This window comes from Mastigoproctus giganteus, chromosome 1 (assembly GCF_048544385.1).
Source record: "Mastigoproctus giganteus isolate SK-2022 chromosome 1, ASM4854438v1, whole genome shotgun sequence".
In the NCBI taxonomy this organism is placed as follows: domain Eukaryota; kingdom Metazoa; phylum Arthropoda; class Arachnida; order Uropygi; family Thelyphonidae; genus Mastigoproctus; species Mastigoproctus giganteus.
The window spans coordinates 264,654,864-264,678,158 of record NC_143575.1 but is presented as its reverse complement, the minus strand read 5'-3'; the positions used below and the strand labels follow the sequence as shown (position 1 = coordinate 264,678,158).

The 23,295-nt window shown below is 37.1% G+C and overlaps 2 protein-coding genes across 3 annotated transcripts in view; one reads left to right on the top strand and one right to left on the bottom strand.

The window, feature by feature from the left end:
- Positions 1 to 3,575: 3,575 nt before the first annotated feature.
- On the bottom strand, positions 3,576 to 4,730 carry msl-2 (male-specific lethal 2). The gene has a single exon (XM_090386105.1). It carries the CDS (start codon positions 4,683 to 4,685, stop codon positions 3,603 to 3,605), a length of 1,083 nt encoding a protein of 360 aa, XP_090242231.1. The 5' UTR covers positions 4,686 to 4,730; the 3' UTR covers positions 3,576 to 3,602.
- Positions 4,731 to 5,049: 319 nt separating this feature from the next.
- The window catches only part of ND-B8 (NADH dehydrogenase (ubiquinone) B8 subunit), a 75,022-nt gene continuing 56,776 nt past the window's right edge, over positions 5,050 to 23,295 (top strand). For both annotated transcript variants that reach the window (XM_090386085.1, XM_090386093.1), the window contains exon 1: positions 5,050 to 5,164. In XM_090386085.1, the coding sequence (XP_090242211.1) occupies positions 5,073 to 5,164 (92 nt within the window). In that variant the 5' untranslated portion in view covers positions 5,050 to 5,072. The remainder of the gene's footprint in view (positions 5,165 to 23,295) is intronic.

The window sequence follows — 23,295 nt, the reverse complement described above, 5'->3', positions numbered from 1 at the left end:
GTATTAGTCTAATCCTCTATCACAGCTTTGAAAAAAAATTTGAGGACACAAAAAAAAAAAAAAAGTGTAAGTACCATACAGCATTTTTAAAGTTAAGGGAATGAAAGAGAAGAAAATAGATGATATGAAGACACTATAATAAGAACAAATAATAATATCTTTAGTAACAGCAATCCTGTTATCAAAAAAAAAAAAAAAAAAAAAAAAACACACTTCCTATGCTGAGTGGTACAAGAGAAATTGAAGCTGAAACCAAAGCTCTACAGAAAATTAACCCATGGAGTTAATTTTCTATGGAAAATTAACACTTTGTACACTAACACATGGAACCATAATGAATTTTTTATGAACTTTTACAATTAAAAATAATTATTAATTACGTAGATTTAAAGCAAATGGCACCCTAGAGGAATATTAAAATCACACTGACATAATTCTAACAGCTACTACAGGTAGTTCCCGACTTTACAAGTTAATTCGTTCCTAGCACACGCTCATAAAGCAAAATCTCGTAAAGGGGAAATTAATTTTCATTGATGTAATGTTAAAAACAGAGGTTATGTTCTCAGCAATGAAATTTTACCGTAGTAATGTTAAATAAAGGTCATCAAAACAATAGTTTGTGCTTCAACAATGATGTATTTATCCAAAGAAATGAAAACATAGCTTTAAAATTAAGCGGATTATAATAATAAAGAAATTATGTCATAAAAATGTTAAAGCATGTTTATTCTTCATCATCATAATCGACTGATGGTTCATCACTTGTTAGTTTATTGGAAGCACAAGGAGAACATTCAGTCCAGTTGTCATCTTCAGAAATGCTTCAAGAATCATTTGTTTCCACCACAGTTTTCTCTTTTCTTTATAAATTTCATGATAGCATTTCACACAAAGATCTTTAACAATCATTCCGGCTGCATGTTTGCTTATGATCTCATATTTTGTTTCCAATGTTATTCGTCTTTTCTGTTTCTTTTTATTGACATCCCTTTCCGTAGTACTTTTGGCATACTGTACAGTATTAATAAGGGGGATACATTTGAAATAAGACAAAATAGTGAAAATGAAGAGCAACACAACCACTCTTCATAACTTCAGCATGGTAACTGCTTTATGTTATGTGAGTCACTCTTGTCTACCCAAACACACAAATGCAGGCACAGTAGTGATGTATTGCACACTATGCTGTTGTTATTTGGTTTTTAGGAGCATTAGCAACTAAGGCCATATTGCTCCGGGATATGCGGTGGTCATTCCCTGACCTTTCCGCATCCTCCATATTTGGTGGTGACGGGCTCGAACCCCGGTCTAATCAAGAAGCGTGTGCTAACGCACCGCTGCTCCTTCCCACCTGGCTACGGAGGCGCGCACACATATGCGAGTGGAGTGAAATGCCTCATTTATTTATTGCAATTAATGTTCATATTTTCAATTTTGTTGACACTTGATAAAAAAAAAAAAAAAAAAAACTCGTAAAGTGGGAACTGCCTGTATATTTAAATAAATTTTCTTTTTTGGCATAATAAGTAAACTAGATTGCTCAATAGTGGGTGAAACCTCTATATGTCATAAAAAAATAATTCCAATTCTAATACAACATTGTAATAGACAAATCTAATATAGATTATGCTGTAATGTGTATCTTATTTGCTAAAAGAAATGTACCATACTTTAAAAATAACAGAATTATCTATAATTTAAAATATCATAATGAAACCAATATACTTTTTTTCTTTCTTGTATTTGCATTAGTAAAACTGATCATGTAAACAGAGGTACTTATTTATCCCCCCATTTCAAAATTGTGTATCATTATTACAAGAATATGATAATGTTTTGTAAGTGAATTTTAAAGGGAAATAAGCATTCACCAACATGATTATGCTTTTTTTTATTTTATGTCTCAGACGAAATAAATGTGACTATCTAAAATTAATAAAGAACAACTACTCTGAAAATTTTTTTTAATCTGCAGAAGTTTACAGAGCACAAAATAATTTCTTCAGAACAAGTGATATACCAATTATTGGTGACAGTCTTGGATGGTATATTGAAGAACCAAACAAAAAATCATGGATGTTAACATGTACAATCATGAAGAGGTAGTTTAGAAATCGATACGCAGCATATATGTAGTGGTTGTACACAAAAATGAAATTGACTAAAAATTGGATGAAACTCTGAATCAAAATCAGATTTCATTGCATTTATATAAATTGCAGCCCAAACCCGTATCCAAACGTTATACAAAAGCCATTTTCTCTTCAGTATCACATTTTGTCGAAGTATGGACTTGTAGTCAGGTGACATTTTACAATGGTATGAAAACAACATCAAAGAGTCATACGTATATTTACACTAATGTTATATACAGCATAGTAAACATGGAAGAAACTACAGATCTGTACATACTTTTATCTAAAAGCTATATATATATATATATTTATATATATTTGTACTGTACATTGTACTTTTTTTTTTATTCAAACAAGTATTTTAGGTAATACAAGTGCATTAACTACAAATATAAGATCTTTGGCTTTGAAATAACACATCCTTCAATTTCTATTCTATATTAGATAAAATATTTCTGCAACAATTTATTCATATTGCGTATATTAAGAAAGCACAAAATGAACATGTAAGTATTTTAAATAAAGCACTAACAGTAGCATTACTGGCTTCTTGATTAAATATCACAAATCTCTATGGCAGTGATTCTCAAACTATGGTCTATAACTCACTAATGGTCCGTACAAAGCTTACATAATATTACTTAAAATTAATGTATATGTATAGTAATATTTTTCAAAAAAAATTATACAGAAAATACATCAGCATGTTTAAGTCAAGGCTCTCAATTTATAATACAGCTGGTCCTTGATTAATGTTTTATCGTTATAATATTGCTGACCCATCAAGGAAGTAATGGTTTCAAGTAAAATTGCCAAGCATTTGTTTGAGCCTCAAATTATGTACATATAAATAATACAAAGGTTACACTCATTTTATATTAGCAAAATTATGCTTTCTAATAGAGGTAAAATAAAAACAACAAAAATACACACAATTTGTACACAATATATAAAAATAACAGAAGCCTATTCCATTGAAAATTCAGAATGGCCTTACACATTCTCTAAAGCTGTTTAAAATATATTTTTTCCCCACTTTGATATTAAACTGTGGCTGACTGTAATGGTAAATGCAACTTTCTTTCAAGAATATCAAAAAGAAATATTTCTTGATCCTCCTCACACCAGGCAAAATCTTATTAAAAATAATTAAATAATACAAAGGTTTTAAGCTTGAGAACCACTGCCCTACAGCAATGTAGAATGAGACAAGTTTATAAACGTCACAGTGTGCAGTGCTGTATATTTGGTGGTAGACTCACTATTTTTCTCCCTTCTGAGAATTCAGTTGTGGAAATCATAACGTGGAAAAGTTTTGCTCCTTGAGGGTCATTTCAGACTTCACGTTTTCTTTTACACTAAAGAAAACATACATTCAAAACAGAGCACACAATATTATAAAACATGTCCACTGTAAGGTTTTGATCACTTCCAGTTAATTAAAAAAAAAAAAAAAATCGAAAATTAGCCATCAACATCAATGTCACTATTTTCATCCGCTTCAACTTTCACTTCTAAACAGACAGATGTATCACTGGTATCTGTTTTCTGGATATCTACAGGAGATTGCGGTTGTGGCTGAGGTTGTTGTTCCTTTTCGTCTGTACTTGGAGCGTCACTATTTTGGGTTTCAGGAGCCTTATGGGGATTTCTACACCCTCTACATCGACATTCGCTGCACGACTTTCCATCTACATAACATGGGCATCTTTGCCCACAACAGGTCAGTTTTCCTGGATTAGGGGTTGCTAAACCACAACGACAACCCTTCTTCTTTGGTTTCACCCTCTGGCCACCTTTTGGTGTATGACTGGAATCGCTAGTCCTTAACTTTTTATTACCAGTATCCATAATTGTAAGTTGAGTCTCTGTACTACTGCTTTCGGTATTGGTCCTTTTAATCATAATTTTAGTAGAGTTGCTCCCAGCAACTGTGACACTATATACAGACCCATTGCCATTCGCGACCCCTTTTGCAGCATCACCGTTGAGAACTGCATTTGAAATCGCGCTTTGGGAAGCCATGCGATCATCACCACGAGCGCCCTCTGACGTCGACCACATATTTCTGTTCGCGTTTAAAACTGAACGGTGTGCACTCCGTTGTGATACGTCAGAGTAACGATAGTCATCATGTAGTTCGGCACCTTCTTGCACAATATCAGAAAAGTTAATGTTACTGCCACCATTTAAGCTGCCCCATTTCCTGTGGAGTGCAGTGCTAATTAAATATTCACAGAGTTTTTTGTAGCATTGCAAGAGTATTCGAAGATGTACATTTTCGGTAAATTTATTGTAATCTTTGCACCAACTGCAAGAAGGTTTCAGTCGCATTTTTCCACCGATGCATGATTTACAAACGTAATGATGACAACTCGAAATGCTAGAAGACATTGGAATAATTAGGAGTTTACCACAAACACAACAAGACAATGCTTGTCGAAGATATGACAAGAGGTGGTAAATATCGGCCCAAGCGCCACTATCGTCGGTACCAGACTGAAATACCATGCGGCACGTGGTCACATAAAGACTTAAAGCATTCATATTATAAGCTGTAGAAAATTGTACCAGACGCTAAATGCACTAAACACGCTTCATTAGTTGCGTTCGGCATTCACTTTTTTAATATAAAAAACAAGATAATTACTATTACTTGCTTACCAACAAAGGATCGCCATAGCCGTTGCCTCCATGTGATGTCATCAATAAAAGAGGTTGGGTGGCGCCCTCTTGTATCAGAAGTTGAGAGAACAAAACAAGGCTTGTTTTTAAGAGCAAATTAAAAGTAATCGCTGTTAAAATAATTTTTGACTAATATTAAAAGAGGAATTAACCGAAACTTGCAGAAGAAAATAAAATACTTATTTTTTTTTAAATGCATAGATATAAATACATTTTCACCTTGTAGAGGGCATTAGTGATCTGTAGAAAATGGCAGGTGCTCGTATTTTGCGGTTAGGTCCGAGTTTGAAAGAGCTTAGAATTCATTTATGCCAGAAATCGCGAGAAAGTCAAGGAGTGAGGTATGTAATGCGGTTTCGAAGTGCAGGGAAACATTTATGCTCAGCTGGGTCATCATAAGAATTGTCTTGAACGTCAGAGATTTGATCACATCGTGTCTTACTTCACCCATCTCCTCAATCGTTATTACATGTTTTTGCTGTGTGGTACTTAGTCCTCCTCTAACGAATATATTTTCAAACAGGGATTTGCATTTTCACGTGGGCATATCGTGGATCTGAGTATCTCTAATTCTCTGATGATTACACTTTTAAAATAATCCAAGAAAAGAATTAAAGTATTAACGAAGAGAATAAAAAAAACAATAAACCTGCATTATCATTCACCTCTTTCTGCTAGAGCCCTGAATGGTTGTAGGAACATATAAACAATTCAGAAGAACAAATATTTCAAGCGTAATTATAAAGGAGAGGGGGTTGGATGCAACCTTAAACTTTCATTCATGTAATTACCAAACACTTCTTACTTGGTTAACTATTTTAACTAATCTTTAGGTGGTTAATGTTTTTCACAGAATGATAAAAATCTTGATCATTAAATAAACTTTTAGAATTATTTTAAAATTCCCCTCTCCATTTAAAATGTTAAATGTGCTAAGAGGTGAGGATACCTCTCCATGTACAACCTTAAAGTTACTGCACCATTGCCATGGGTTTCAAGAGATAAATGTGTATTCAGGGAAGATTGCAGTTGGTGATAAACACCCAGGGTTCCACTGAAAAGAGGGGTACCCCTCAGTCCCAGTGAGGAGGGTCCAGGTATCTTCAGCATTAATTCTTGCACTAGGAGCCCTGCTCAACCCTAGAATTGGCCACACTTGTGAGCATACCATGATGCAAATTGTGAAACTACCAAACCACCAGGTTTGCCAGTGTGGAAGGGGAGGTGACTCAGGATTTCAGGTCTGGCAATTGATTTGGTGTGGTTGCTAAAGATCGGCCATTTGGAAATTTGGCAGGGGGATATAGAATGTATAGTTTTTCCTCTGTATGTGTTATTACCCATTTTAAGCATTGACTTTCAAATGAACTTACTGCCAAAAGAACAGTACTTGATTATTCTCACGGTGCATAAATGAAATTAAAGCCTGTCTACAGTGATTTGTATGTGTAAACTCAATATCATTCTAAATACAATTGTTTGTGCATGTTGAAGGTGGTAGTGATAAAGGCAGTCATTCATTTGCATTTTTACTGTTGACTTCAGTTTCCTTAAAATGTGTGCATACCATATAGTTTTGAAAAGGAATTTTACTATCCTATTCTTTGCAGAGATAAATTTTGCATAGCTTTAGTTTGATGAAAGCATTTCCAGACTTATGTTTATAAAACATTTTTCGTTGTTTAACCCAGAGACTACACCCTCGAATTTGCTGCACTTATTTCAGGAATGCCTGTATACCCATGCTTGTATTAGCGATTTCTTTTTTTTTTTTTTTTTTTTTTTTTTTTTAACACTTTTGTAGGTGAAATTGGGTTTTTAGGATGATATCGATTTCAAAAATAAATTGCAGTTTAAAATGGAAAAAAAGTATAAATAAAATACAAAACAATTGCAGTGTTGGTTTGCAGAATGAATTTTGTACACCAACATGTCATTCACCACTCAGTTTTCTGGGATAAATGGCAAGAAATGACTGAAAATGAGAAACTTTAAAAAAAAAAATTATTGTTAATTCTGATACTATATTGAATAAAAATATCAAAAAATTCTATTTAGAAACAATAGTCTTGTTTAAAATATAAAAAAAATAAAAATAAAAAATATATATGTACTGTATATGCAATTCTGTACAGGTATGAAAACTTAGGAGCAAAGTTTGTGACTAGTCACTATGCAGTATTTAGTGAGAAGATGGTGATAACTGAGGTATATACTGATAAATAATAGATTTCCACCAAAATTTAGTGAAAAATATAATGAAAAAAAAAAAAATCAAGCTTTGTAATGCATTAATCTTTTTACTCTTTTTAAAATTTTCTATCACATTTTTTTTCTGATTACATCAAATGAATGATGACAGAAACATCAGTATATAAAAAAACATCATTAGCAAAGGAGAGAAAGGCATACTAAGTTAACAACAATATACATTTTTTTTTTTGAATTTAGTAATTTTTCTTTAATCAATAAATTGAAAATTTTATATGTACATATATTCCATTCATATATATATATATATATAGTTTTGATTTTTCTAAAAATAGCTTTTTTGAAACTTCCTTAGCCTTTTTAACTTGCCTAATCATACTTTGCCATTTACACTAGAATTGTTGTTTTTTTTTAACCCTAAACTGGAGAAATACTATCAGGACCTGGTGCTTTCTTGATATCAAGACGGTTCATAATTCTTTTGACAGAAGACTACAGGAGGCATTGAATGGAGTTTATGGGAATGGAAGGAGGTGGCTTACCAAGATCATCAATACACAAGTTACAAGAAAAGTAGCATGCTAGCAGGTCAGCTTATCTTTAGCTGAGGTGGCAGTGAAACCATCTGATTTTAACAGAGGTGGGAATAAAGATGGGCAAAAGTTGCAGCCAGTAGCTTTGGCAGAGAGGCCAGAATGCCTGACAACCATTTGAACAAGAAGAAGTTTTTTAAATCTAAACTTGCTTCCTGTCCAAATGGTTGTCAAGCATTCTAGTCTCTTGCCAAAGCTATTGGCTGCATCTTTTGCCCATCTCTACTTCCACCCTCTGTTAAAACTCAATGGTTCTCTTGCTACCTCAGCTAAAGATAAAGCTGAAGCTAGCATCCTACTTTTCTTCTAACTCGTCTGTTGATGAGCTTGGTAAACCTTTCTGAGTACTCACCGTCCCCTGCTTCTTGTGGTCTTCCCTCAAATGGATGTCAGAATAATTTTGAACAGACTTAATATCAAGAAAGTGCCAGGACCTGATGGTATTTCTTCATTTGTTCTGAAAACAACTGTTCCCGAGCTTACTCCTGTTCTGTTTCATCTTTTTACATGTTCTTATTCCTCCTGGTGTTTTTTCTTCTGCTTGGAAATTTGCTTATATCCAGCCAGTTCCTAAAAAGGATGAGAAATATCTCCCATCCAGTTATCGTCCCATCACATTTACTTCTATTCTTTCTAAAGTAATAGTGAAATCCATTAACCACCAATTCCTAAACTATCTAGAAATCTTCCACCTGATCAGCGATCACCATTTTGGATTCTGTCAGTGTCAATCCACTTGTGATATACTGACTTATGTTTCTCATCTGTGGACAAATTCAGTGGAAAAGTTTGGGAAACTCAAGCTATTGCTCTTGACTTTTCATAGGCTTTTGTTCGTGTTTGGCATAAAGGTCTTCTAAATAAACTTCCATCTTATGATTTTCCAACTATTTTTTGTAATCGAGTATCCGGTTTTCTCTTTGACCGCTCAATGCAGGTGATGGTAGATGGCTCTCTGTCCTTAGCTTCTCCACCAATGCTGGTGTTCTCCAGGGTTCAGTTCTTTCTCCCACTCTTTTCCTTTTTAATGACCTCCTTCCATTGACCAGAAACACCTTCCAGTTTCAGAGACCTTGCCCTATACAAACAGCTTCAAGCTTTTGAATATCACACCATACATGCTGATCAGGTAATTGTCCAGTGGGACAAAGATAACTTAGTTCATTTCAGTCCTTCTGAAACTCAGTTCTGTCTTATATCTAGCAAAAAGGATTCTTCTGCTCCTATGCTTATCTTCAATGACACCCAGATTTATAGGCAAGATAATGTATCTCTATTAAGGATTACCCTGACTTCTAATCTCTCTCTTGGCATAATCACATCAAAAAATATTGCTTCCACTGCATCGGGAAAACTGGGTTTTCTCTTTCACTCTTGGCATTAATTTTTTTTTCCGAACAGCTGCTCATTATATACAAATTTCAAATCTGCCCTGTCATGGAATATTGTTCCCACATTTAGGGCAGTTCTCCCAAAACTCTCTCGCAGTCTTCTAGATGCCAATCAAGAGAGGGCATTTAGGCTAATTAATGAGCCATCTCTTACAAAGTCTGTCCAGTTCCTGACTCATTGTTCTATTTCTGCTGCATGCCTTTTCTATAGATGCTTCCATGGGCACTATTCTGAATTGGCTTATATAATTCCCGCTCTCTCTTCCAAACCAGTCCGAACACATACTGCAACCAGTCAGCATCCTTTTACTGTCCAACATCAAATTCACAGAACCAACTTTTTTTCTTCCTCATTTATTTTTTCAACTTCCATTTTCCGGAATAAGCCTCCCTTCATGTGTATTTTCTGAAAATTAAGACCTGCAGAAATTCATGTCCAATGTCAACAAGTATCTTCTTTCATCTTCTCAACCTTCAATCCATGTATGGTACCAAGTACTACATGTTCTAATATTTCTTTTGGTTGTGGTTTTCAAAAAAATAAAAAAGGCATGTTTGGAAATAAAAGCAAGAAATCATTAAAAATTATGCACTTTGTAATGCTGTTCTTTATTTTAACATTATAATGAATATAAGAGCAAATACGATGAAATCCCTTTTCAATGAATTTCCCAAGGGTGCACAAGTCATTTCATTGTATCAAAGTTTAGTTCACTTTTTAGTTCACTGCACTTTTCTAATGTATATAAACAGTAATTTTTGTTTATTTTATTTAAATATCAAATTTAAAAGCAATAATAAATAAATAAAATTATGAAATAAGTGCGCCAACAAAAGTAAAGATATTTTGTTCGGAGAGTCATATTGAAAGCATATTTTATTTATTAGAAATACCACATGCCATTACTTTTCACATATTAAGTAATGCATTATTTTTTGTTTTTAATGTTTAACTTTAGTAGTAATGAAGGTAATAATGAATTCTGTTACCACATCTTTTAAAATTTCCATTTTTTTTTTTTTTTTTCAAGTGAATGCTTTCATAGGTGTTTTTGAAATATGGAATATAGTGTCATTCATAATTTTAGAGTAAAGTTGTTTTTTTTTTTGTTTTAAACCAATACATTTTAAGCATGGGTAGACTGAAAATAAATTTGTTGTATTGAATTTTTCATCAGAATTACTTCATTCAAACTAGACTTACAAAGCACTAATAATAAGTGAAGTCAACAGGACCTAGAAATGTTTTTGTTATGGTGAAACTTTTGTTAAAATGCTATTGTTGTAACGAAATTTTACTGTAATGTATTCTCTCTTATCTTAGGATTATTCCATTATTACAATGGTTCTCAGCTACCGAACATTGAAAAGTCTTTCCTCTGTTATTTTTTATTCCATTTTCTTCTATCTTCTCAATCTCCGTCCACCAGTCCTATTCATCGCGGCACCTCCGTAGCCAGGTGGGCAGGAGCAGCAGTGCGTAGCACACGCTTCTTGATTAGACCAGGGTTCGAGCCCGTGACCACCAAACACGGAGGATGCGGAAAGGTCAGGGAATGACCACTACATATCCCCGGAGCAATATAGCTTTAGTTGCTAATGCTCCTAAAAACCAAATAACAAACAAACCTATTCATCGCTGCTCTCACACCCTCTATCCACATCCTTCTTGGTCTTCTTCTCTTTATTGTAATATTTAATCAAAAAAATTATTACCCAACTGCCTAATTACCAAACAAGCAAATGAAAGCCAAAACCAAAAATTAATGAACAGTAGAGGGTGCTATTCTACAGAACCATTTCATAAAATGGATATGTATTGCATTTTGTACATCAACATGGAAAGATCTGATTTTTACAGTCATACTTTCCAGATCTAATGTGTGGAAATTGATACTAAAATTCTCACAAATGTAATTATAGTAGATATTTTTAGATAACTTCTTTTGTTGTATTTTCTACACCAACATACACATTGTGGGGTTAAATAAAATCTTGTCATAGAGCTTTGGATTTGCCCATTAAACACAGAGAGTTGACAAAAATAAATAGATGTTCTTGTTGTGTCTTCCATACACCATGCAGGTGTCTGTGTTCCAATCTGAGGAATAAGTGAATTTTGAAAATTATAAAAAATACAATAAAATCTTTCTTTATTATTATTAGTTTCTATTGTTTATTTTAATTTGATATTTTTAATTGAGCTTAGCAAATAATATTTCATAGAATGCCCGTTTTCTATTCAGTAAAAAAAAAAAAAAGCTAAAAATTAGTTTCTTATAATTAATTCAAAAAGGGGTGTGTCACATGCTGTGCGAGTGTCTTTGTTTCATTTTAACATGCTCATTATTTTGGGTTTTTTTTAGAAGCATTAGCAACTAAGGCCATATTGCTCTGGGGATATACGGTGGTCATTCCCTGACCTTTCCGATCCTCCTTATTTGGTGGTTACGGGCTTGAACCACGGTCTAATCAAGAAGGGTGTGCTACGCACTGCTGCTCCTGCCCAACTGGCTATGGAGGCGCCAACACATGATCATTAATGGATGAATAGCATATGATGAAAAATACTATTGTATAATCCATTGTAAAATGACCGGGAAAATATCATTAATAATAATAATAAAAATGTGTTTAATGGTCAATATCATACCTTAAATCTGTTTTAAAAGTAGAATAACAGATATTTTTTGTGATGAAAATGAAAGGTGCAGAATGAAAATTTTTTCAGGGTATTTTAGGTTTTATTATGATGCAAGACATAGCTCTCAATAGTATTTCTCTATGAATAAAAGCTGGATGTGTGTGAACTGGAAAAATAACCAGTTGGCATTAAGTCATTAGATATTTGATTACTGGTCATGTCTGGTATATCGACTCACACCGACACCTCTTGCTGTCATTTGTACAAATGACTGCAGGATATGTGACCTGGTTGGTGATGGTTGTGACTGAGTTTTTTTTTTTTTTTTATGCCAGTTAGCATGTCTATGAGTTTATTCAACTCTCAATTCTCCATTAACTTCTAACTTTGACGACTCATTTTTGCCCTTTGTGTTCTGATGATGTGTGAATAAAGTAGTTCTTAAATATTTTATAATCATATAAGGACTGAAAAGTGAGATGTCATGTGTAATAATAAATATAAATAAGTAAAAAGGATTGTTTCTCTTTCTATGCCATATTTGTTTTCCAATTTTCAATCTTTTTTTTTTTTTTTCAGTGTCTGATATTTAATCTTGGGCAGTGCATATTCGCAGTCATAACTTCTCGATGTTTGAACATATATAAATGATATGTACAAATATATCATATTATACAGATTTATCAGTTGACTTTTTTAGCATTAGCATTAGTAGAGGCATATGATGCAATACAGCAAACTTATGCAGCATCAGCCAAAAAAAACCCTCCCTAAAATGTATGTTCCAAATGCCTGTCCAGCTCAGCCTTAAATATATTTAGGCTATCAACTTCCACATCAAAAGATGGAAGTCTGTTCCACAAATCAACTATCCACTAGCTAAAGGCAAATTTCCACACATCTATTCTACGACTGTCTTTCCTCAATTTGAATCTGTGCCCCTCAGGTTCTTAATCTGAGCAAGAGGAAGAATCCCATCAGCATTCAGCTTGCTCAACCCATTCAAGGCCTTATACATCTCAATCAGATCACCTCACAGATGCCTACTCTCCAGGCGCTGCAATTTACAGAACTTAAGCTTTTTTTTGTAAGAGCTCCCCTTTGTTCCCCTCACCAATCTTGTTGTCCTTCTTTGTACTCATTCTAGCAACTCTACATCCTTCCTGAAATGAGGCCTCCAGACCTGTGAAAATGAGGCCTCCAGACCTGTGAACAGTACTCTAGGTGTGGTCTGACCATTGCCTTGTATAATGGGATAATCACATCCCTGTCCGTGCTAGCAAAATTTCTATATATCATTGACAAGGCTCCATGACCTGCCCTGGCTGCCCGTCTGCACTGCTCAGTGAACTTCATATTTGACTGCACAATTACCCCCAGGTCTTTTTCACTTTTCACTTCCCTGAGTGTAGTACCACACAGTTGGTAGGTTTCCCTTCGGTTATTGCTACCCATATGCAGTACTTTGCATTTGTCAATGTTAAACTTCAATTGCAATTTCTCAGCCCATTTGCTCAACTTATTTAGATCCAGTTGAAGTAGCATACTGCCTTTACTGTCATTAACAACCCTGCCAACCTTTGTATCATCTGCAAACTTGGACATTAAACCTGATATACCTTCATCAATATCATTGATAAATATACAAAACAAAAATTGGCCCAGCTGGATATTATTATTATTATTAGCCATATGGTGCAAAGAAGCCTGAGGCTTATGCTGCACCGGCCAAAAAAGAATTTCCCTATTGCCCTGAGAGAAAGAGAAGTAGAAAGGAATGATGATATCCAGCTCAAGACCCTGGGTGTGACCCATACTTACCAGGTGTGAGCCCCTGAGGGTATCATCATTCTTCTCTTTCTTGGTGATTCCCTTCTACTTCTGATTCTCTCTCTCTCTCTTGGTAACTCAGGAATTTTTTTTTTTTTTTTTTTGGCTGGTGCAGCAAAAGCCTCGGCTTCCTTGCACCTTATAGCTAATAATAATAACACTAAACCCTGGAGAACTCCACTAATAACATTTGTTCAAGAAGAGCAGTGTCCATTGATTATCACTCTCTGTTGTCTCCCACTCAACCATCCCTTTATCCATTGTAGCAACTTACCCTTAATGCCATACCTCTCCAATTTATACAGCAGTCTTCCATGTGCAACAGTATCAAAAGCTTTCTTGAAATCCAAGTATATGATATCAAAATTATTTTTGGCATTTAGTTCCTTTGTGACCTCATCATAGTATACAATCAAATTGGTCAGACAAGACCTACCTTTAACAAACCCATGCCGTGTCTTAACTGTTACTACAGTCTTGTCTAGATGATCCTGCAGTGCTTCTTTAACCAGTGATTCCATTATTTTCCCCAGAACACAAGTTAAACTAACAGGTCTATAGTTACTTGTGTCGCCTTTTGAACCCCCTTTGTGAATTGGTGATACATTTGCACACCTCCAGTAAATGGGGACCTTCCCTGAGTCCAAGGAAGCTTATAATTATGGCTAAGGGTTTGCTTACTTCCTTTGCTGCCTCCGTTAATATAACTGGATAGATCCAGTCCACCCCAGTTGCCTTTTTTATGTTTAAATTCAACAATTTTTCCTCGACTTTGCTCTCATTTATTACAAAATCATTTAGCTCCCTGTTAAAGTTTTATAAAGTTCTGGCACTCATTGAATAACTCCTCATGTGTGAATGTAGATGCAAAATACTCATTCAGTTTATCAGCTACCTGAGCATGATCATCAGTAATCAACCCATCTACGTTAAGCGGTCCAATCTGATTCATCCCTTTCCTTCTAGAGTTTACATAAGTAAAGAACTCTTTGCTGTTTTCCTTTGCATCCTTTGCTAAGGATTTCTCATTAACCTCCTTTGTGACTTTTTTACAGACTAGTTTATATCTGTCATAGGCTTCTGTGTCATTTGATACTTTATATGCATCCCTTACATTTTTCTTCTATGCCACGAGCCGCATTAGTTCATCTGAAATTCATTTAGGCCTAAACCTTGAACAGTATTTCTTAGTTGGAATGAAAAGCCTAGTAGCCTCCAAAATTAAGTCCCCAAAGGCTTCCCATTTAGAATTCGACGTTGGTAACAGCATCAGTTTATCCCACTGTACAGAATTTAAGAACTGTCTGAGACTCCTGTATTCACCTTTACGAAAGCAATAGCCCTTTCTTTTAGCCTTGATGGTAGTTACATCTTTAAGTAATTCCCACATCAGTACATTGTGATCAGTGTCACCCAGTGGTTCCTTTATCTGCTAATTCTTAATGCATGAATAATCACTGCTGATAATCAGATCAAGAGTATTACTCCGTCTTGTTGCCTCTCAGACATGTTTCTGTAGAAAACAGTCACCCAATTAATCTACAAAAGTCTTGCTAGTGTGCAAGTGACCAACCCACAATTTCCAGTCAATATCTGGAAAGTTAAAATCCCTCATTATAAGATATTCTGATTTACTGGCCCACTCTATATCTCTGCACAATTGCTCATTATACTTATCAGATTCTAGCCAGGTGGGCAGGAGCAGTAGTGCATAGCACATGCTTCTTGATTAGACAGGGGTTCGAGCTCATGACCACCGAATACGGAGGATGCAGAAAGGTCAGGGAATAACCACCACATATTCCCGGAGCAATATGGCCTTAGTTGCTAATGCTCCTAAAAACCAAATAACAAACAAAGTTAGCATTAGCATTAATAGAGGCATATGATGCAAGAAAGCAAGCTTATGCAGCATCAGCCAAAAAAAAAAACAGCACTTCCATTTCACCCCTCCGTTCGTTCGAAATACCTGTCCAGCTGAGCCTTAAATTTATTTAGGCTATCAACTTGCACAACAAGGGATGGAAGTCTGTTCCACCAACCAACTACCCGCTGGCTAAAGGCAAATTTCCGCACATCTATCCAACATCTGTCTTTCCTCAATCTGAATTTATGTCCTCTCAGTTGAGTATTCTGAGCAAGAGGAAGAATCCCATCGGCATTGAACATGCTCAAACCATTCAAGGCTTTATACACCTCTGTCAGATCACCTTGCCGGTGCCTAGTCTCCAGACACTGTAATTTACAAAATTTAAGCCTTTCTTCGTAAGAGCAACCCTTCGTTCCATTCACTAATCTTGTTGCCCTTCTCTGATCTCGTTCCAGCAGCTCTACGTTCTTGTTGAAATGAGGCCTCCAGAATTGTATACAGTACTCATGGTGTGGCCTGACCATTGCTTTATACAGAGGAATAATCAACTTATCAGATTCATTAGGCCTATAACATACACCTAATCTCATTTTTCTTTTCACAGTGCTTATGTACACCAAGTAGACTCAACATTGCAGTGTCCACCAACATCAATTGGATGCACTTCCTTAGATTTAGTAGAGTAGGAGACCAGCGGAATTACTTAACAAGTACAGGTCACTGATGAAAAAAAGCCATGAATTAGGGTTGAATTAGAAAGTGTCTTCAATTCTGCCCAGACATGATAGGAGGGAGTATAGGATGAGAGCCCTGTCATTCAATTCGGCCCAGGAAAGATTGTGCAGGGCTCAAGGGGTAGAATTTTTTTCAGTCTGGTCTATACTGTTAACAGGAGAGACTGCTTCTAAAGGGATGGGATACACTTAAATAGAAAGGGTGCAAGAATGTTTGCCGATGCTATCGAGGCAGTGTTAGGTGGGTCCGAAAACTGCTAGATTGGGGGGATATAAGGACTAATAGATTAACAGTAGCCACTGGCAGAGGAGAAAGTGATTCTTGCCCTGCTTCTATTGGAATGAGCAGCAGCCTGGAAAATAAGATGCAGGATATTTCAGAGACTGCTGGGAATCATGGGGGTACAAGTAAACACATGGGTTGTGTTAGGGTGGCTAAGAGGAAGAACAGGTGCATGTATACTTGCGTGTACACCAATGCTAGGAGTTTAGTAAATAAATTTGATGAATTTGAGGTATTGCTCAAAACATCAAAGGCAGATATTGTTGGGATTTCAGAGACGTGGTGTCACACAGATATAAGGAATGCAGAACTGGAATTTGGAGAGTAAAATGTCTACAGAAAGCATAGGAAGGGAGGAGGGGGTTATGCTATTAGATAAGAAACACATAAAATCCAAGGAAGTGAAGCCAGTCGACATCGCTGGACAGTGCAGTGTCGAGTCAGTTTGGTGTGACATAAGCATTGGGAGATCAAAATTGAGAGTAGGAGTGTGCTATAGGCCTAATGACTCTGATGAGTATAATAAGAAACTGTACAGAGAAATAGAGTGGGCCAGTAAATCAGAGAGTCTTATAATGGGGGATTTTAATTTCCCAGATATTGACTGGAATTTGGGGCTGGTCACTCACACATTAGCAAGGCTTTTGTGGATTTATTGGATGATTGTTTTCTACATCAACATGTTCGGGAGGCAACTAGAGGGAGTAATACTCTTGATTTGATTATCAGTAGTGATTCTTCATGCATTAAGAATCTGCAGATAAATGAACCACTAGGTGGCAGTGATCACAGTGTTCTGAAGTGGGAGTTACTCAAAGAGGTAACTACCATTAGGGGTAAAGGGAAGAGGTATTGCTTTCGTAAAGGCGACTACGATGGACTGAGACAGTATTTAAATTCTATACAGTGGGATCAACTGATGATGTTACCAACAGCAAATTCAAAATGGGAAGCATTCAAAGAACTTATCTTACAAGCTACTAGGCTTTGCATACCAACTAAGAAATATTGTTCAAGGTTTAGGCCTCAATGGATGTCAGATGAACTAATGAGGCATATGGCAGAGAAGAAAAATGCATGGGATACATACAAATTAACATGTGACACAGAAGCCTATGATAGATACAAGTTGATCTGTAACCAAGTTACAAAGGAGGCTAGGCAGGCGAAGGCGGATTACGAGAGATCCTTGGCAACGGATGCGAAGAAAAACAGCAAAGAGTTCTTTACTTATGTAAACTCTAGAAGGAAGGGGATGAATCAGATTGGTCCACTTGATATTGATGGGTCAACTGTTGATGACCCTGCTCAGGTAGCTAACAAACTAAATGAATATTTTGCATCGACATTCACACATGAGGAGTTATTCAGCGAGGGGAATGCCAGAGGTGTATTCAACTTTATCAGTAAGCTAGAGAATCTTGTAATAACTGAGAGTAAAGCGGAGGAGAAATTGTTGCAGATAAACACAAGAAAGGCACCTGGGGTGGATGGGATCTATCCAGTTATATTAAAGGAGGCAGCAAAGGAAGTAAGCAAACCCTTAGCCATAATTATGAGAGCTTCCTTGGACTCAGGGGAGGTACCGATGGACTGGAGATGTGCAAATGTGACCCCAATTCACAAAGGCTGACACAAGTAATTATAGACCTGTGAGTTTAACTTCTGTTCCCGGAAAATTAATGGAGGCACTGGTTAAAGAAGCACTGCAGGATCATCTAGACAAGACTTCAGTTATAGCTCAGACACAGCATGGTTTTGTTAAGGGGAAGTCTTGCCTGACCAATTTGATTGGATACTATGATGCAGTCACAAAAGAACTGGATGCAGGGAATAACTTTAGCATTAGCATTAGTAGAGGCATTTGATGCAAGAAAGCAAGCTTATGCAGCATCAGCCAAAAAAAAAAAAAAAAAAAAAACCACTTCCACTTCACCCCTCTGTTCGTTCAAAATACCTGTCCAACTGAGCCTTAAACTTATTTAGGCTATCAACTTGCACGACAAGGGATGGAAGTCTGTTCCACCAACCAACCACCTGCTGGCTAAAGGCAAATTTCTGCACGTCTATCCTACATCTGTCTTTCCTCAATTTGAATTTATGCCCTCTCAGGTGATTATTCTGAGCGAGAGGAAGAATCCCATCAGCATTGAGCATGCTCAAACCATTCAAGGCCTTATAAACCTCTATCAGATCACCTCGCTGGTGCCTAGTCTCCAGACACTGTAATTTGCAAAACTTAAGCCTTTCTTCGTAAGAGTACCCCTTTGTTCCATTCACTAATCTTGTTGCCCTTCTCTGTACTCGTTCCAGCAGCTCTACATCCTTCTTGAAATGAGGCCTCCAGACCTGTATACAGTACTCTAGGTGTGGCCTGACCATTGCCTTATACAAGGGAATAATCACCTCCTTATCCCTGCTAGAAAAATTCCTATATATCATTGACAATACACCATGAGCTACTCTTGCAGCCTGTCTGCACTGCTCAGAGAACTTCATATCTGCCTGCACAACCACCCCCAGGTCCCTTTCATTCTCTACCACTGTCAGTGTAATACCACAGAGTTGATACGTTGTTCTGGGGTTGCTGTTTCCCATGTGTAGTACTTTACATTTGTCAATGTTAAACTTCATTTGCCACCTCTCAGCCCATCTGCTCAACCTTTCCAGATCCTGTTGCAGCAGCATAGTGTCAGTAGTGTCCTTGACAACCCTGCCTACCTTTGTATCGTCTGCAAACTTCAACATTAAGCTTGATATACCCTCATCAATATCATTTATGAATACAGAAAACAATAATGGACCAAACACTGAGCCCTGAGGGACTCCACTAATAACATTAGTCCACGATGAGCAGTGTCCATTGATTACCACTCTCTGTCTTCTCCCCCTCAACCACCCCTTTATCCACAGCAGCAATTTGCCTCCAATGCCACACTGCTCCAATTTGTGCAGCAGTCTTCCATGTGCAACAGTATCAAAAGCCTTTCTAAGATCCAAGTATATAATATCAAAGTTATTCCCTGCATCCAGTTCCTTTGTGACTGCATCATAGTATCCAATCAAATTGGTCAGGCATGACTTCCCCTTAACAAAACCATGCTGTGTCCGAGCTATAGCTGAAGTCTTGTCTAAATGATCCTGCAGTGCTTCTTTAACCAGTGCCTCCATTAATTTTCCTGGAACAGAAGTTAAACTAACTCACAGGTCTATAATTGCTTGTGTCAGCCTTTGATCCTCCTTTGTGAATTGGGGTCACATTGCACATCTCCAGTCTGTGGGTACCTCCCCTGAGTCCAAGGAAGCTCTCATAATTATGGCTAATGCAGTGCTTCTTTAACTAGTGCCTCCATTAATTTTCCTGGAACAGAAGTTAAACTCACAGGTCTATAATTGCTTGTGTCAGCCTTTGATACTCCTTTGTGAATTGGGGTCACATTGCCCATCTCCAGTCTGTGGGTACCTCCCCTGAGTCCAAGGAAGCTCTCATAATTATGGCTAAGGGTTTGCTTACTTCCTCTGCTGCCTCCTTTAATATAACTGGATAGATCCCATCCACCCCGGGTGCCTTTCTTGTGTTTATCTTCAACAGTTTCTCCTCCACTTTACTCTCAGTTATTACAAGATTCTCTAGCTTACTGCTAGAGTTGAATACACCTCTGGCTTTCCCCTCGCTAAATAACTCCTGATGTGTGAATGTCGATGCAAAATATTCATTTAGTTTGTTAGCTACCTGAGCAGGATCATCAACAGTTGACCCATCGATATCAAGTGGACCAATCTGATTCATCCCCTTCCTTCTAGAGTTTACATAAGTAAAGAACTCTTTGCTGTTTTTCTTTGCAAAACCCCTGCCAAAGATTTCTCGTAATCTGCCTTCGCCTGCCTAACCTCCTTTGTAACTTGGTTACAGATCAACTTGTATCTATCATAGGCTTCTGTGTCATGTGTTAATTTGTGTGTATCCTATGCATGTTTCTTCCCTGCCATATGCCTCATCAGTTCATCTGACATCCATTTAGGCCTAAACCTTGAACAATATTTCTTAGTTGGTATGTAAAGCCTAGTAGCTTCCAAGATAAGTTCTTTGAATGCTTCCTATTTTGCATTTGCTGTTGGTAACATCACCAGTTGGTCCCACTATATAGAATTTAAATACTGTCTCAGTCCATCATAGTCGCCTTTACGAAAGCAATAACCCTTCCCTTTACCCCTAATGGTAGTTACCTCTTTGAGTAAATCCCACTTCAACACACTGTGATCACTGCCACCTAGTGGTTCATTTATCTGCAGATTCCTAATGCATGAAGAATCACTGCTGATAATCAAATCAAGAGTATTCCTCCCTCTAGTTGCCTCCCGAACATGCTGATGTGGAAAACAATCATCCAATAAATCCACAAAAGCCTTGCTAGTGTGAGAGTGACCAGCCCCAAATTCCAGTCAATATCTGGGAAATTAAAATCTCCCATTATATAAGACTCTCTGATTTACTGGCCCACTCTATTTCCCTGTACAGTTTCTTATTATTCTCATCAGAGTCATTAGGTCTATAGCACACTCCTACTCTCAATTTTTATCTCCCAATGCTTATGTCACACCAAACTGACTCGACACTGCACTGTCCAGCGATGTCGACTGGCTTCACTTCCTTGGATTTTATGTATTTCTTAACTAATAGCATAACCCCTCCTCCCTTCCTATCCTGTCTATCCTTTCTGTAGACATTGTACTCCCCAAATTCCAGTTCTGCATTCCTTATATCTGTGTAACACCACGTCTCTGATATCCCAACAATATCAGCCTTTGATATTTTGAGCAATACCTCAAATTCATCAAATTTATTTACTAAACTCCTAGCATTGGTGTACACGCAAGTATACATGCACCTATTTCTATTCTTAGCTACCCTAACATAACCCATGTGTTTACTTGTACTGCAATGGCTCCCGGCAGTCTCTGAAATATCCTGCATCTTGTTTTTCAGGCTTCTGCTCATTCCATTAGAAGCAGTGCCAGAATCTCTTTCACCTCTGCCAGTGGCTTCTATTAATCTATTCGTCTTTGTCTCCCCCCAAGCTAGCAGTTTTCCGACCCACCTAACACTGCCTCGATAGCATCAGCAAATATTCTTGCACCCTTTCTGTTTAAGTGTATCCCATCCCTGTAGAAGCAATCTCTCCTGTTAACAAGTACAGTCCAGACTTAAAAAAAGTCTACCCCTTGAGCCTTGCACAATCTTTCCAGGGCCGAATTGGTCGACAAGCCTCTCATCATATACCCCCCCCTATCGTGTCTGTGCAGAATTGCAGACACTTTCAAATTCAACCCTATTTCACGGCTTTTTTTCAACAGTGACCTGTACTTGTTAAGCAATTCTGCCGGTCTCCTACTCTTGATATCATTAGTGCCAACGTGTACAACTATATCACCTTTTGTGCTCTTAAAATACTTTGATATTATATACTTGGATTTTAGAAAGGCTTTTGATACTGTTGCACATGGAAGACTGCTGCACAAATTGGAGCAGTGTGGCATTGGAGCAAATTGCTGCTATGGATAAAGGGTTGGTTGAGGGGGAGAAGACAGAGAGTGGTAATCAATGGACACTGCTCATCGTGGACTAATGTTATTAGTGGAGTCCCTCAGGGTTCAGTATTGGGTCCTTTATTGTTTTCTGTATTTATAAATGATATTGATGATGGTATATCAAGCTTAATGTCCAAGTTTGCAGACGATACGAAGGTTGGCAGAGTTGTCAAGGACACTACTGACACTATGCTGCTGCAACAGGATCTGGAAAGGTTGAGCAGATGGGCTGAGAGGTGGCAAATGGAGTTTAACATTGACAAATGTAAAGTACTATATATGGGAAACAGCAACCCTAGAGCAACGTATCAACTCTGTGGTACTACACTGACAGTGGTAGAGAATGAAAGTGACCTGGGGTGGTTGTGCAGGCAGATATGAAGATCTCTGAGCAGTGCAGACGGGCTGCAAGAGTAGCTCATGGTGTATTGTCAATGATATATAGGAATTTTTCTAGCAGGGATAAGGAGGTGATTATTCCTTTGTATAAGGCAATGGTCAGGCCACACCTAGAGTACTGTATACAGGCCTGGAGGCCTCATTTCAAGAAGGATGTAGAGCTGCTGGAACGAGTACAGAGAAGGGCAACAAGATTAGTGAATGGAACAAAGGGGTGCTCTTACGAAGAAAGGCTTAAGTTTTGCAAATTACAGTGTCTGTAGACTAGGCATCAGCGAGGTGATCTGATAGAGGTGTACAAAGCCTTGAATGGTTTGAGCATGCTCAGTGCTGATGGGATTCTTCCTCTTGCTCAGAATAATCACCTGAGAGGGCATAAATTCAAATTGAGGAAAGACAGATGTAGGATAGATGTGCGGAAATTTGCCTTTAGTCAGGGGGTGGTTGGTAGGTGGAACAGACTTCCATCCCTTGTCATGGAAGTTGATAGCCTAAATAAGTTTAAGCCTCACCTGGACATGTATTTCGAATGAACAGAGTTGTGAAGTGGAAGTGGTTATTTTTTATTTATTTATTTTCCTTTATTTTTTTTTTTTGGCTGATGCTGCATAAGCTTGCTTTCTTGCATCAAATGCCTCTACTAATGCTAATGCTAATTTTATGTATTTCTTAACTAACAGCATAACCCCTTCTCCCTTCCTGTCTTGTCTATCCTTTCTGTATACATTGTACTCCCCAAATTCCAATTCTGCACTGCTTATGTCTGTGTGACACCACATCTCTGATATCCCAACAATACCTGCCTTTGAGGTGTTGACTAGCACTTCAAGCTCATAAAATTTATTAACTATACTCCTAGCATTGGTGTACATGCAAGTATACATGCACCTGTTTCTACTCTTAGTTACCCTAACACAGCCCATGTATT

What these genes read in the sequence shown, in the direction of transcription:
- msl-2 (XM_090386105.1), bottom strand. Translation starts at nt 4,685, where the DNA reads ATGAATGCTTTAAGTCTTTATGTGACCACGTGCCGCATGGTATTTCAG.